The sequence below is a fragment of the Bison bison genome, unplaced genomic scaffold, assembly GCF_000754665.1.
Source record: "Bison bison bison isolate TAMUID 2011002044 unplaced genomic scaffold, Bison_UMD1.0 scf7180017864516, whole genome shotgun sequence".
In the NCBI taxonomy this organism is placed as follows: Eukaryota; Metazoa; Chordata; class Mammalia; order Artiodactyla; family Bovidae; genus Bison; species Bison bison.
In genome coordinates, this window is record NW_011495069.1 from 6,080,737 (window position 1) to 6,092,955 (window position 12,219).

The 12,219-nt window shown below is 52.1% G+C and overlaps 1 protein-coding gene across 1 annotated transcript in view; it reads right to left on the reverse strand.

The window, feature by feature from the left end:
• Window positions 1–4,059: 4,059 nt before the first annotated feature.
• Window positions 4,060–12,219, reverse strand: part of ASAP3 (ArfGAP with SH3 domain, ankyrin repeat and PH domain 3) — a 51,915-nt gene continuing 43,755 nt past the window's right edge. Inside the window, 11 exon segments of the mRNA XM_010830033.1 lie at window positions 4,060–5,444; window positions 6,802–6,860; window positions 6,863–6,891; window positions 7,436–7,661; window positions 8,766–8,961; window positions 9,090–9,197; window positions 9,291–9,358; window positions 9,974–10,089; window positions 10,257–10,342; window positions 11,517–11,694; window positions 11,879–11,973. Of these exon segments, the coding sequence (XP_010828335.1) occupies window positions 5,328–5,444; window positions 6,802–6,860; window positions 6,863–6,891; window positions 7,436–7,661; window positions 8,766–8,961; window positions 9,090–9,197; window positions 9,291–9,358; window positions 9,974–10,089; window positions 10,257–10,342; window positions 11,517–11,694; window positions 11,879–11,973 (1,278 nt within the window). The 3' untranslated portion in view covers window positions 4,060–5,327.

Sequence of the window (12,219 nt, forward strand, 5' to 3'; positions counted from 1 at the left end):
CGGCGTGCACTAAATATAGACTTCAAGGACTCGCCCGGGCAAAGATTGCCCGCGCCCGCCAGCCCGGCCTCCCCGGGAGAGGGACAAGCCTGCGAGAGCCCGGCCGGTCCTGGAGGGGCGGGGTGGGGGGCCTGGAGCGGAAGGAAGATTCGGGAAGGAGGGCGCTCCGGCGAGTGGGGGCGGCCGTCGAGGCGAGGAGGGCTCCTCTCTGCAACCTTTGCAGCTCAAACCCGGCGCACCTACTTCGCGCCGATGCCCAGGTGGAGGCAATTGGGTATACTCGAATCCCCTTATTTTTGCACGATCGTGAAATCCAGTTCTGTCCCATCTCCGTGCTCACTCATTGGCGCACACGGCCTGCGCACATACGCGTGTATCCAGGCCCACCGTGGCCTTCAGTTTTGTTTGTTAAAGCGAGGTTTTGCATTTCTGGTCCCACGACTGCAGTCTAGTGAGGGTGAGGGCTTGGGAGATCCCTAAGTGCGCCCGACTTTGAGAACTTTGGATCCAGATGCATGAGTGCCCTTCAGGATCTGCACGCTGCCTCCCCAAGGAGATTGGGTCTGGAAACAAATGTGCCCCCACAGCTGTGCACACGTCTGTGTTCCTGCGGAAGGACCCTTCCAGTGCCCCTAGCTGACCCACATCCCTTCCTAAAGGAGTGAGTTTAATTGATAGAAAATGATCTTTGCGTGTGTGCTGTGTGTGTGTGTGAGGGTGTTTATGGGCCTGGAGGGGAATCAGGGAAAATGGTTCACAGTGTGTGGGGTGTGGGGAGTTGTAGCTGGGGGTGTTCAAGGGAAATCTCCAGACTTTCCTGAAAGAACCTCAGAGAATGGATGACTGAGTGGACTCATCTGGCTTCTGATGACAAACTGAAATTAAAATACATGATCACAGTTCAGGCATATGGAGTCGGGTGGCCATTGAGGATCTGGTATCAGACACATCTCTGCACCATTCAACACTTGAACTTTCAGGACTTGCCTGGCAGTCCAGTAGTTCAGACTCTGCTTCCACTGTAGGGGACATGGGTTCGATCCTTGGTTGGGGAACTAAAATCTCATATGCCATGTACTGTGCGGCCAAATAGAAAAAAAAAAAAAAAAGATTAAACAAAACCCTTAAGCTCTCTTTGAGCTGTACCAGCTCCAAGAACATCACCAGAGTGCTCAGAACAATACCTGCCAGCTGCAAACCTTTTTGTCTCAAGGTCTCCCCTTGTAATTATGCAACCATTTTGGATCGCAACCAATCTTTACTTCATAAGCACCTTTACTTCTGGCCAGCTGCAATTGTAATTCCTGATAAATAGCTCATGTAACTGACTATAACTTTGCCATTTTCTCCTTTATACGCCTGCCCCATTTTGAAGTCCTGCAGAACACAGTTCATGCACTTCTCCAGGACTACAGAGCTACTAAAACCCAAATAAAAAAACTTTTTTCCCAATCAATCAGGTCTCCATTTCTAAAATTGGGCTAAAACTTCTAACTGCTGCTGTGTGACCTGGGACCAAGGTAGGAAGGGGTGGGTTTTTCATTCATTCAACAGATACACACTGAATGTCCAAGCAACGAACAAAATAGATCTAGTCCCAGCAAGCTTGAGGCAGTATCTGGGTAAGAAAAACCTTAAAACAAATGTGGACACCATCACTTCTGTGTTATCACAACTAGGGTGAGGGTCAGGAAGTAGAGGATACTTTACAGACATATCTGAGGGGTTTTATACCATGTGGCATGTCATGTTCTCTGAAGAAATGACGTTTAAACTTTGGGCGGATGTACTCAGTGGGAGTTGGTGGGTTGGAGGAGGAGAGTTTTGAAATAAGAGAAGAGGGACTTCCCTGGTGGTCCAGTGGCTAAGACTCTGTGCTCCCAATGTAGGGCGTCCAGGTTCGATCTCTGGTCAGGGAGCTAGATCCCACATGCCACAAGTAAAAAAATCCCCCATGGTGAAATGAAGATCAAAGATCCTGAGTGCCACCACTAAGACCCAACTCTTTGTGACTCCATGGACTGTAGCCCACCAGGCTCCTCTGTCCATGGAATTCTCCAGGCAAGAATACTGGACCCAGCACAGCCAAATAGATAAATACTAAAGAAAAAAGAGAGAGAGAGAACAAGAAACATTCATTCATATGTGTATTTACTGAGCGCCTACTAGGTGCCATGCACGTTTAGCCTTGAACATCCCGAGAGGTACAAATCAATTCTGCTGGAATTCCAAATGTGCAAAACTTATGGAAGGGAGAGTGTTTGGCCTGTCAGGGTTAAAGGAACTGAGAAACTGCTGTGGCCACAGCACAGAGGTGAGAGGTGTGTGCAGAGGGGGAGCGGCCTGATCATAAAAAACACTATGAGCCACTTTCAGGGTTTATCAACCCAAGCATGTCCCTCTGGGTTGAAGAGACAGCTGTCTGCAATTACTTACGACTGGTCTTTTTTAAAAAACAGATTTGAGTTTTCTCAAATCTCCACCCAACTCCCACTGTGAATTAACTGACATCAAAAGAAGCCAAGACCTTCATCAGGGCTTGAATGGACGCTAAGAAAACATCAAGTCCTACCCTTTCTTTGTACAGATGGGAAGATTGAGACCCAGTGAGGACTACGATTGCACTGCTTAACCGTTACCAGTTAGTACCCACTACCTCCCCTCTGCCTACCCATCCACCGTGGAGGTCAGGTCAGTTCAGTTCACTCAGTTGTGTCTTGGCGACCCCATGGACTGACCCCAAGGCCTCCCTGTCCATCACCAACTCCCAGAGTTTACTCAAACTCATGTCCATTGAGTCAATGATGCCAGCCAAGCATCTTGTCCTCTGTCATCCCCTTCTCCTCCTGCCTTCAACCTTTCCCAGCATCAGTCTTTTCAAATGAGTCAGTTCTTTGCATCAGGTTCCTAAACACATCTCTGACAGCTTCCTGCATCTGACTGAAGGCTTCAGAGCAGCCAGGAAGTTGAGAATTAAGAACTGGCACTCCTAGAAAGGACCCCTGAACCAGTGAGAGACTAGAGTTGGGGGTAAATACACCAGTCCTTCAGTCTCCATGGGACAACTTGAAGGCATGTTCTAATTAATACAATCTGTCAGAAGTTCCCTTCTTTTCTCACGGTGGTAACTCATTAACACACCCTTTACTGCTTTTTTCCTTCTTTTTAAAAATATGTGTTTATTTAGGGGATTCCCTGGTGGTCCGGTGGCTAAAACTCTGTGTTCCCAATGCAGGGGGCCAGGGTTTGATCCCTGATCAGGGAACTCAATGCCACATGCCACAACTAAGACCCAAGGCAGCCAAATAAATAGGTAAATGTATTTAAAATATTTCTTTCTTTAGCTGCACCATGTCATAGTTGCAGCATGTGGGATCTTCGTTGGGGCGCGCGGGCTTCTCTGGAGTCTCTTCTCTCTAGTTGCGCGTGGGCTCTGGAGCACACGGGCTCAGGAGTTGTAGCGTGCATGCCTAGTTGCCCTGCAGCACGTGGCATCTTAGCTCCCCGACCAGGGTGGAATCCGCATCTCCTGCCTTGGATGGCAGATTCTTGACCAATCAGGGAAGTTCCTCCTTCGCTGTTTTTTGACTTTCTGTTTCCCTGCTCCCTCGTTGTGCTTCCTAGGACGATCTCACAAATAAACTACCCTCTCCAATCCTTGTCTCAGGGGAGATGAAGTCGAAGCAGGGACTGAAGCAGAGCTACACTGCAGGTCTCCAGACTCCCAGGCCAGTGCTCTCCCTCACACCGTGTTTTCCCAGCCTCAGCACTATTAACATTTTGGAAATTCATTATTTTGATGGGCTGGCCTGTGAACTGAAGGATGTTAAGCAGCAGCCCTGAACGCTAGCCACTAGATGCCAGCATCACCTTCCAGTCGGGAACAGTAAAAGATTTCTCTGCCTTGCCATATGGCCTTGGGGGGAGAATCACTCTGGTCACCATCTACTGCTCTGCACCAGGCTGTCCCTTTTCCAAGTCTAGAGCAAGAATTCCAAGCCCTAAGAATCTCTCCCCTTCCCTATGGCTCTTGAGAGCACATAAATGATACCACTGAAATTTACTCCAAAAAATCCTTTATTAGAGATGAGTGAAATAATAACAGATCTGAGATGAATAAAACCAGTCACTGGGGGCTCTGAAGACAACCCTGCTCCTGTGGGATCACAGACTGGCCGGGTCTCCAGGGTAAACAGCCCAGCCTCCCTGGCCAGGCTGCTGTGTTGGCCACTGGCACCTTCCAGCCGCCCTCGCTCATCCCGGTCCACCCTGCCAGGGCCCAGTGCCCAGCGCCCACAGAACTGATGTGTTAGAGACTGATGATGGTGTAGGTGTGTCTGTTTCCAGTATGGGCCTGAAAGCGATGGTGGGATTTCTGATGCTAGGAAGCAGAACCTTTAAGTCTCCACCCTCCATTTCTATCACTCTCCTTTCTCCTTTCTTGGCCCTTTGCTTCCCCCAAGACTGGAAGGCTCCTGAGCTGACTGAGAGAAACAGGAGAGAAACAATGATAATCATCCTAGACCACGCCTTTCCTTCTGGCTAAATCAAGGAGAGTAGGCAAATCGGGGGTGAGCCCTACCCTACCTCCTGGCTGGGGATCTAGCAGAGGTCCACAGCAAGGCTGTGCTGTCCCTCAGAAGGAGTGATATTTAGAATATTTATTTAACAGCCAGTACAGCATGGGCATTGACCAACCAGGATGGATGCAGGCGGCAGACAACTGGAATACCATTCGGGTGTAAGCCAGCTGATCGTCAGTCTGCCCCTGAGCCCAGAAGCATCCTCTGGAACGGCCCTGCCCATTCCCAAGCCTAACTCTTGGGACCAGCTGCTGGGAAAGGGACCTCAGCTGCAGGACCTGTATCTTATTCCTGTGGCCTCTGCAGTGCCTGGCTCAGGAATGGACAAAGAGCCAGAACTCAGTCAAAGAATACTAGGCTAATGAATGACTGAGAAGACAGTCCCTAGTCTGGCAGAATCCCTGGCCTATAGAATGATGAATGTGAGCTAAAGTCCCCCAGACTGATGGAAGAAACACAGTCCTGCTCTGATGAAAGATTTAGGGTTCTGCAGCTGGAGCTAAGTCAGGAGCACTAGGGTCCAGACAATAGGGTTCCCTTGTCCCTGGCAGGTATGAGATAGAGGAAAACAAACCACCGTCGGCCCTAACACAGAGGGCCCAGTGTTCCTGGCAGGGGCAGGGGCTCACAGCAAGGAGGAAGGCCAGCCACAGAGGCACAAGGGACAGAAAGAGCAAGACCCCAGGGCATGAGCACCTCAGCTCCTGTCTGGTGAACTGAAGTCCTAGCTCTTAATGCTGGGCTTCAGCACAAGGGTGGTTCAGGCATGCAAGGGCCAGCAAGGAGCCAGTCCTGCAAAAGCTGCACAGAGCTCGGCAGGAGAACCCCAGTCCTCGAGCCGTCTCCTTCAGGGAAGCCGACCTGGGGAGGAAAGGATGAAAATTGATATCTTCTAAGCACTGGGAAGGGCAACCCACTCCATTATTCTTGCCTGGAGAATCCCACAGACAGAGGAGCCTGGCAGGCTACAGTCCATAGAGTCACAAAGAGTCAGACACGACTGAAGTGACTTGGCACGCACACAAGCACTTATTATATCCCAGCTGTTTATCTCACTCAGTTTCAAACAGTTCTGTTGTAGGTAAATGAAATTATCATGAATGAAATACCCAATTTTAGAGAATGAAACTGAGGCTTGAAGAAGTGAAACACCACTTCTCCAAGACCTCCACACACCAAAGCAGGTCTTTATTCTCACATCTCAACAACGAGCATCAAGCGGGTAATGCACGATGGTGGCCATAGACACACATTCGTGACTGGTGCCTGCCTTTGGTGGACTGAGGATGACGATTCCCCAGAGAGACCCAGTTCCTCCCATCCCTTACTCTCAACACAGACAACTGATGCCATCCCTGGTGAATCCCCAGGGGAACCAGGAACAGAGGTGGCTTCCTTCTCGGCATGCTTGCCTCTGTCCTCTGCCCACCCCAAGGCTCCTCATCTAAAGATGTATGATTGTTCGAGACTCTAATTCAGCAGGGAGAAGCTGGATTAGGGATGACAGCTCTTGCCGTGCTATCACGGCAAGAAGATGATAGCACATCCCTGAATGCCTAGAAGTTTCAGCAGATTCCAGGAGACTCCTGTGCAAGGGGAGAGTCAGGCAAACCAAGGGCTGGTACCATAATCCTACCCTAATCCTAATCCTAATCAGCCACCTAATTAGCCACCCTAATCCTACCTCGTCTGCAGGGAAGCAGCACCCCTTCTCAGTGATCAGGCTGGCTGACACTGCTTTGCTTATCCTCCCCAGGGGAGCAGCCAGAACTTGGGCCTCACCACCTCTGCCGTCTCTCAAGGCCACCGCTCTCCCCAGCTGCACCCATCAAGGGCTGCAGCAGGGAGGAGGACCATGAGGAAAGGGACTGGCCAGACGAAGGCTGCCCCCCAGTGCTGGAGAGAGATCTCCTGCCCGAATACACTCACTCTTGACCAACTCTGCCTCCCAAGCACCTTGTTGTGCATGCATGCCTGCTCAGTCGCTCAGTCGTGTCCAACTCTCTGCAACCCCATGGACTGTAGTCCACCAGGCTCCTCTGTCCCTGGGATTCTCCAGGCAAGAATACTGGAGTGGGTTGCCATTTCCTACTCCCAGGAATCTTTCCAACTCAGGGATTGAACCCATGTCTCCTGCATTGGCAGGGGAATTCTTTGGCACTTCGTCACTTGGGAAGCCCAGGCACCCTGTCACCATCCTGCAAACCGCATGTCCTACCATCACGTTCCTTCCGGGTACAGGCTGCCGGGCTGAGCGACACTCTTCCAGGCTCCGCCCCCTCGCCGATAGGAGCGCGTGCTCTCGGAGCTGGAATACAGGGAAAGGCTAACGTGACCCCCGTGCCCAGAGAGCCCCTTGAAGTTGGGGGAAAAGGCTCAGGGAGAGAGCGAGGCTGGGGGCTTGGGATGGCTGGGTAGACAGTCCATGAGGCCCCCAGGCCGAGTCCATCACAGGCCTCAGAGGCCTGGAACTGACCTCCACACTGGAAATTTCCCCATGTCTATTCCCCAAACTCCAAACTGAAAGGGTCTGCAAGGAAGGCAAGACTGAATCCTGGGTTGGAGGTGGGGACAGAGTGAAGACCCCACTGTGAAACCCCAGAACAAGTACACAGGTGGGACAAGGCCTTCGCTCTTCCAGCCTGAGCCCCAAACTCAGGAGCAGATGTGTGAAGGGGGAAGAGGTCCAGTCGCCCTCCACTTAAGGTCTAGCATTTCCACATCGTTCATGGGCCTCAGAGCTGGGAGGCATCTCAGGCTTCAGGCAGGCACCCTTTAGAGGTGGGGAAGTAAATGAAGGCTCAGAGAGGTCTGGAGACTTGGCTATGTTGCATAGCCGGGCTTTCACCAACCTGAACCTCACTGGGGGATACATCTCTGCAGGGGAGATTCCAGATGTCAGGCTGGGGCGGGAGGGGCCTTGGGGCTCGCAGGGGCCCTCTTCAGAGCTGGGTAGGGTTTCATTGGGACCCCCAGGTTCCACAGGGCTTGTGAGGCTGGAGGAGGAGGAGGCTGGGCTGCTCAGGTTCTCAGAGGCCCCAAGGGACTCTGAGCTCAGGCTGGGAATTTCAGAACGATCTGAAATCAGAAGTGATAAAGCCTGTCTTCATCACTTATGCAAAGGAACTTTTGACCTTGGGGACCTATCATGGTTCTCTCCCAATTCCCCACCCCGCCACCTACCTCTCCGGCACTTAACTCTTCCCCATCACGCTTCAGTCTCATGGCTCACACTGTTCACTGGTTTGCTTCTGCTCACACCCTCTCCTCAATCTGGACTCTGCTGCTCATCCTTCAGGCTCAGCTCTGATGCTGCCCCCTCCAAGAAGCCTTCCTAACCCCCACACCAATCCTAACAGGGTCAGCTCCCTTCCTCTCCTGAGTTCCCAGAACAAGCTTGTTCATTCATTCAACCAAGAGTTCTTGACAACAGCCAGGCACTGTGCTAGGTGCTGGAGAAATAGTCAGCAAAGCTTGCTTCTTTCCTTTTGGGATTTATGTCCTATGTCACACTATGCCTTATATTATAATGAGCTGCTGCTGCTGCTGCTGCTGCTAAGTCGCTTCAGTCGTGTCCGACTCTGTGCGACCCCAGAGATGGCAGCCCACCAGGTCTCCCTGTCCCTGGGATTCTCCAGGCAAGAACACTGGAGTGGGTTTGCCATTGCCTTCTCCAATGCATGAAAGTGAAAAGTAAAAGTGAAGTTGCTCAGTCGTGTCCGACTCGTAGCGACCCCATGGCTGCAGCCCACCAGGCTCCTCCGTCCATGGGATTTGCCAGGCAAGAGTACTGGAGTGGGTTGCCACTGCCTTCTCCTATAATGAGCTAGCCTCCAGTTTTTATCTCCCTCTCTAGACTGCGTCTCAGTAGACCCCAGGGGACTTGAGATACAGTGGATGCTCAAAACATTCTTCCCTCTCTTTTATTTAAGTGAAGCACTGAGGAATCTGAAATAAGACATACCTGGGTTTGAAGCCCACATCAGGGTTTAGCTGTGGGATCTTGGGCATGTTACTTAACATCTCTCTGCCTTTACCTATAAGGGGCAGATGATAACCCCTACCTGCCAGGTGATGGTGAGGATAACATGGACTAACACAACGCTCTTAGCTCAGTCCCTCAGCACATAGCAGGCCCTCAATGAATGGCATGAGAGAATTTTTCTGGGCAACCAACCATACCTCCACTGGCATGTCCCACACGCCCTTGGGCCATGGTCCGAGAAAGGTTTTTGACCGGCAAAGGTGGGGGGCAATCCTCACTCTGGCTCTTAGGGGCAGCTGGTCCCAGGCTGGTGATGGTCTCATAGGTCTTGTTGCTGATGTCCAGCCTCCCACTGGTCCAGCGGGCCTGGGCTGGGGGCTTCAGTGCACAGCGCTGCTGGGGCAAAATGGTGATAGGAAAGATGGCCTTGGTTCCCCGTGCTCAGCCCCACCCCTCCTCACCTCAGGGCCCATCTGACTCTTCCCTTGGGCTGTCTGGAGACCCGAGAGGCTGGGACGCACCTTCTCTTCCTCATCCTCCTCACTGTCGGAGCCAGGCTCTGTGGAAATTCCCCAGGCGTAGTCCAAGTGCAAGGGGAAGGTGAGGGTCCCAGCCTGGGCCTGCTCCAGCTGCCAAACACAAAGCCTTTGTAGTTCAGAAGGCCAAGGGCTCGGTGGAGAGAGACGAGGGGTCGGGACTCCCTCTCCTTCCCTAGATCTCACCAGGTTCTCACACTCCTTGTGCTGCTTCCTCCTGGCTATGTCCAGAGCTGTCTCTCCTGCCTCATTCACTGGGAGGGATAAAGACAGCGGTCATGGTTAGGGTCAAAGAGGCATTATAACATAGAGGTTAAGATGAGTCTTGGAATCAAAACTGTCTAGGTTTTAATCTTGGCTCTGCTACCTCATGGCTGTGTGACCATGGACAAGTGACTCAACCTCTCTGTGCCTTAACTGTCTCACCTATAAAGTGAGTATGATACTAACTACTGATGAGGTTGTTGTAAGGATTTAGTTAATGGACATAGAAAACCTGGCACATTATCAGGTGCACATTAAACAGTCAATTGTAGCTATTCTAAGCACTATTATTCAGATTTAGTTAATGTTTACTTGACTAGGTACTTTCAGAAACATTTTATTTTATCCTTTTAGCAGGTCTAGTAGGTCAGTGATTGCATGCCCATTCTACAGATGAAGAAGCTGAGGTTCAAGAGATGAACAGACAAACTCCAACATCACAAAGGCGGTCAGAAGCAAGCCAGGGTAAGAACCCAAGTCTGTCTGCAAAGTCCATTTGCAGTGCTTGGACTCTCCAAGTGCTCTGTGTCTGGGAATAAGGCAGGAAGTCCGCCACGAGGGGTAGCCAGGAATGGGGGGTTGATGGAGGAGTTGTCGAGCCCCACCTGTGGCCACTGAGGCTCTCCCTTTCAGCAGCAGCTTGAGGCAGTCGAGCTGGTTATAGAAGGCAGCGCAGTGGAGGGCGCTGTTCCCATCAGCAGCTTTGGCATCCAGGTGACCACTGCGGGTGTCGGGGGGTCAGGGATGTAGGGAGGTAGGAAGGGAACAGACAGGTGAGGGGGTCAGAGTCAGGGGCAAAAGAGGGAGAGGAAAGGAGGGAGGAGACGGGGAGAAGAGGAAGGAAAGGGGAGCGTGAGGAGGTGGGCAGGCGGGCAGGAAGGTTCTCACCCATTTTGGATGATGAAATCCACCAGGGGCAGGGAGGCCTGGTTGGCGACTCTGACAGCCAGGTGCAGGGCGAGCTCTCCAGGTGCCTGAATACACGTCCACACCTCTGAGTTTCCCCCAGTTCACCTGCCCCCACAACATTACCCTCTTGAACGCTTGCTGCCCCCTGACACCTCCAGATATGAGAGTGCCAGAACCCCGGTGAGAGGAGACTGAATGGGGAAACCTCAGGTTTCAGAGTAGGGTACAAGGCCATTCCTTCACTCCTTCCTTCAGTGGTTCTGCCTCCTCCTCCCCCAGGAGAAGGTGTTTCCCAAACTTGGTTCTTGGCTCTGCACTCCTCTCTCTGCTCCTCCTTTTCATGACCCCCAAGACCACAAATAACCTTGAGCTTTCAGTTATCATTTGCATGTAAGTTGCTCCAAATTCTTATCCTGTCTAAGTGCTGCACCCACCCTGGCCCCTGGACAGCTCCACCAAGATATCAGGCAGAAGGCTCAAAGACAAGGCACCCAATTACTGATGCCCAATTAGTGTCCATTTAATCTTTCAAAAGTCTGTGTTATCCTTTCCTTCCCAGCTCACATGATATTTGTTACTAGAATCACCAATGTGATGGTCTTCCCCTGCTCTGATCTCATCACTCCTACCCATTTCTAAAGCTTTTCAAGAAAAAAAGAAAAGAAAAGATTCTAACATCTATTGCATATATTATGCACCAGGCCCTTTCATACATGACTTAATTCTCACCTCAACCCTGTGGGTGCTATCATTAACCTGTTTTACAGATGAGGGAAAAAAGACTCAGAGAAGTTAAGTAACCTGCTCAGGAGCACACAGCTAGGAAGACAGAGCCAGGATCTGGCCTTAAGATTGCCTGACTGAAGCTGCGCTCTCCCATTTACCCCTCTGATGGTAGGGTTTGAGCAGATGTCAGAGGTGGGGCACAGGCTTCTCTGGTGGCTCAGATGGTAAAGAATCCACCTGCCAAGCCAGGAGAGCTGGGTTTGATCCCTGAGTCGGGAAGATCCCCTGGAGAAGGGAATGGCAGCTCACTCCAGTATTCTGGCCTAGAGAATTCCATGGACAGAGAAGCCTGGTGGGCTTGAGTTGCAAAGAGTCGGACACGACTGAGTGACTAACACACACATACACACACAGAGGTGGGGGCAGGGGGCAGTAATAATAGCCAGTCCTGGAGGAGGACAGGGTGTGCTAATTTTGTCTGGGTTGTAAGTGGTCCTTGGAGAAGGTTCTCACCTGCCCCTCGGGCCCTGGCAGTGGCTGTCCAAAGTCCTGCCCATTAGCGAAGGCCTCCAGCACAGACAGGAGATCCCGGTTGCAAATGGCTGTACAGAGTCTCTGAGGCTCAGGGGTGGACCTCCGGGCAAACCTGTGTTCCACATACTTGGCCACAATATAGTCCCTGCGGGCGCTCCTGCCAAAAATAACCGCGGGATGTCAGAGCAAGGACTGTTTCCACCCAGTTGACCCTTGAGACCATCCCACATGTCCTGGACTCTTCCAGACCGAAGCCTCCTCTTTCCCCAGGCTTCTCCCTGGGCTCTGGGGAAGCATAATTTCCCCGGCCGGCATCCGCCCCCATCTGAGAATCTCCTTACATGTCACTCTCAGCGGAGGGCTTAGGGCCGCCGTGCGAGGGCAGCTGGGCCTCCATGACCTCATTGAAGCGAGTGTTTCCGATGTTCAGGGCCAGCTGGGTTCGCGGGAAAGTGATGGGGTTGAGACCCGGAGCTTAGGATAACACCCACCCCTGGAGGACTGAGCCCCCAGAGGTCCCGCCCCTCAGGCTCCCTCCTGGTCCAGGCCCCGCTCCTGACCATCCTCTTTCGGGCTTGTCTGGGTCCTGGCCCCAAATCGGCCGGGCCTCACCCAACCCCACAAGCTCCAGCGGAGCTGAACCAACCGGCCCAAGCCCCGCCCCCTAACCAGGCCACGCCCC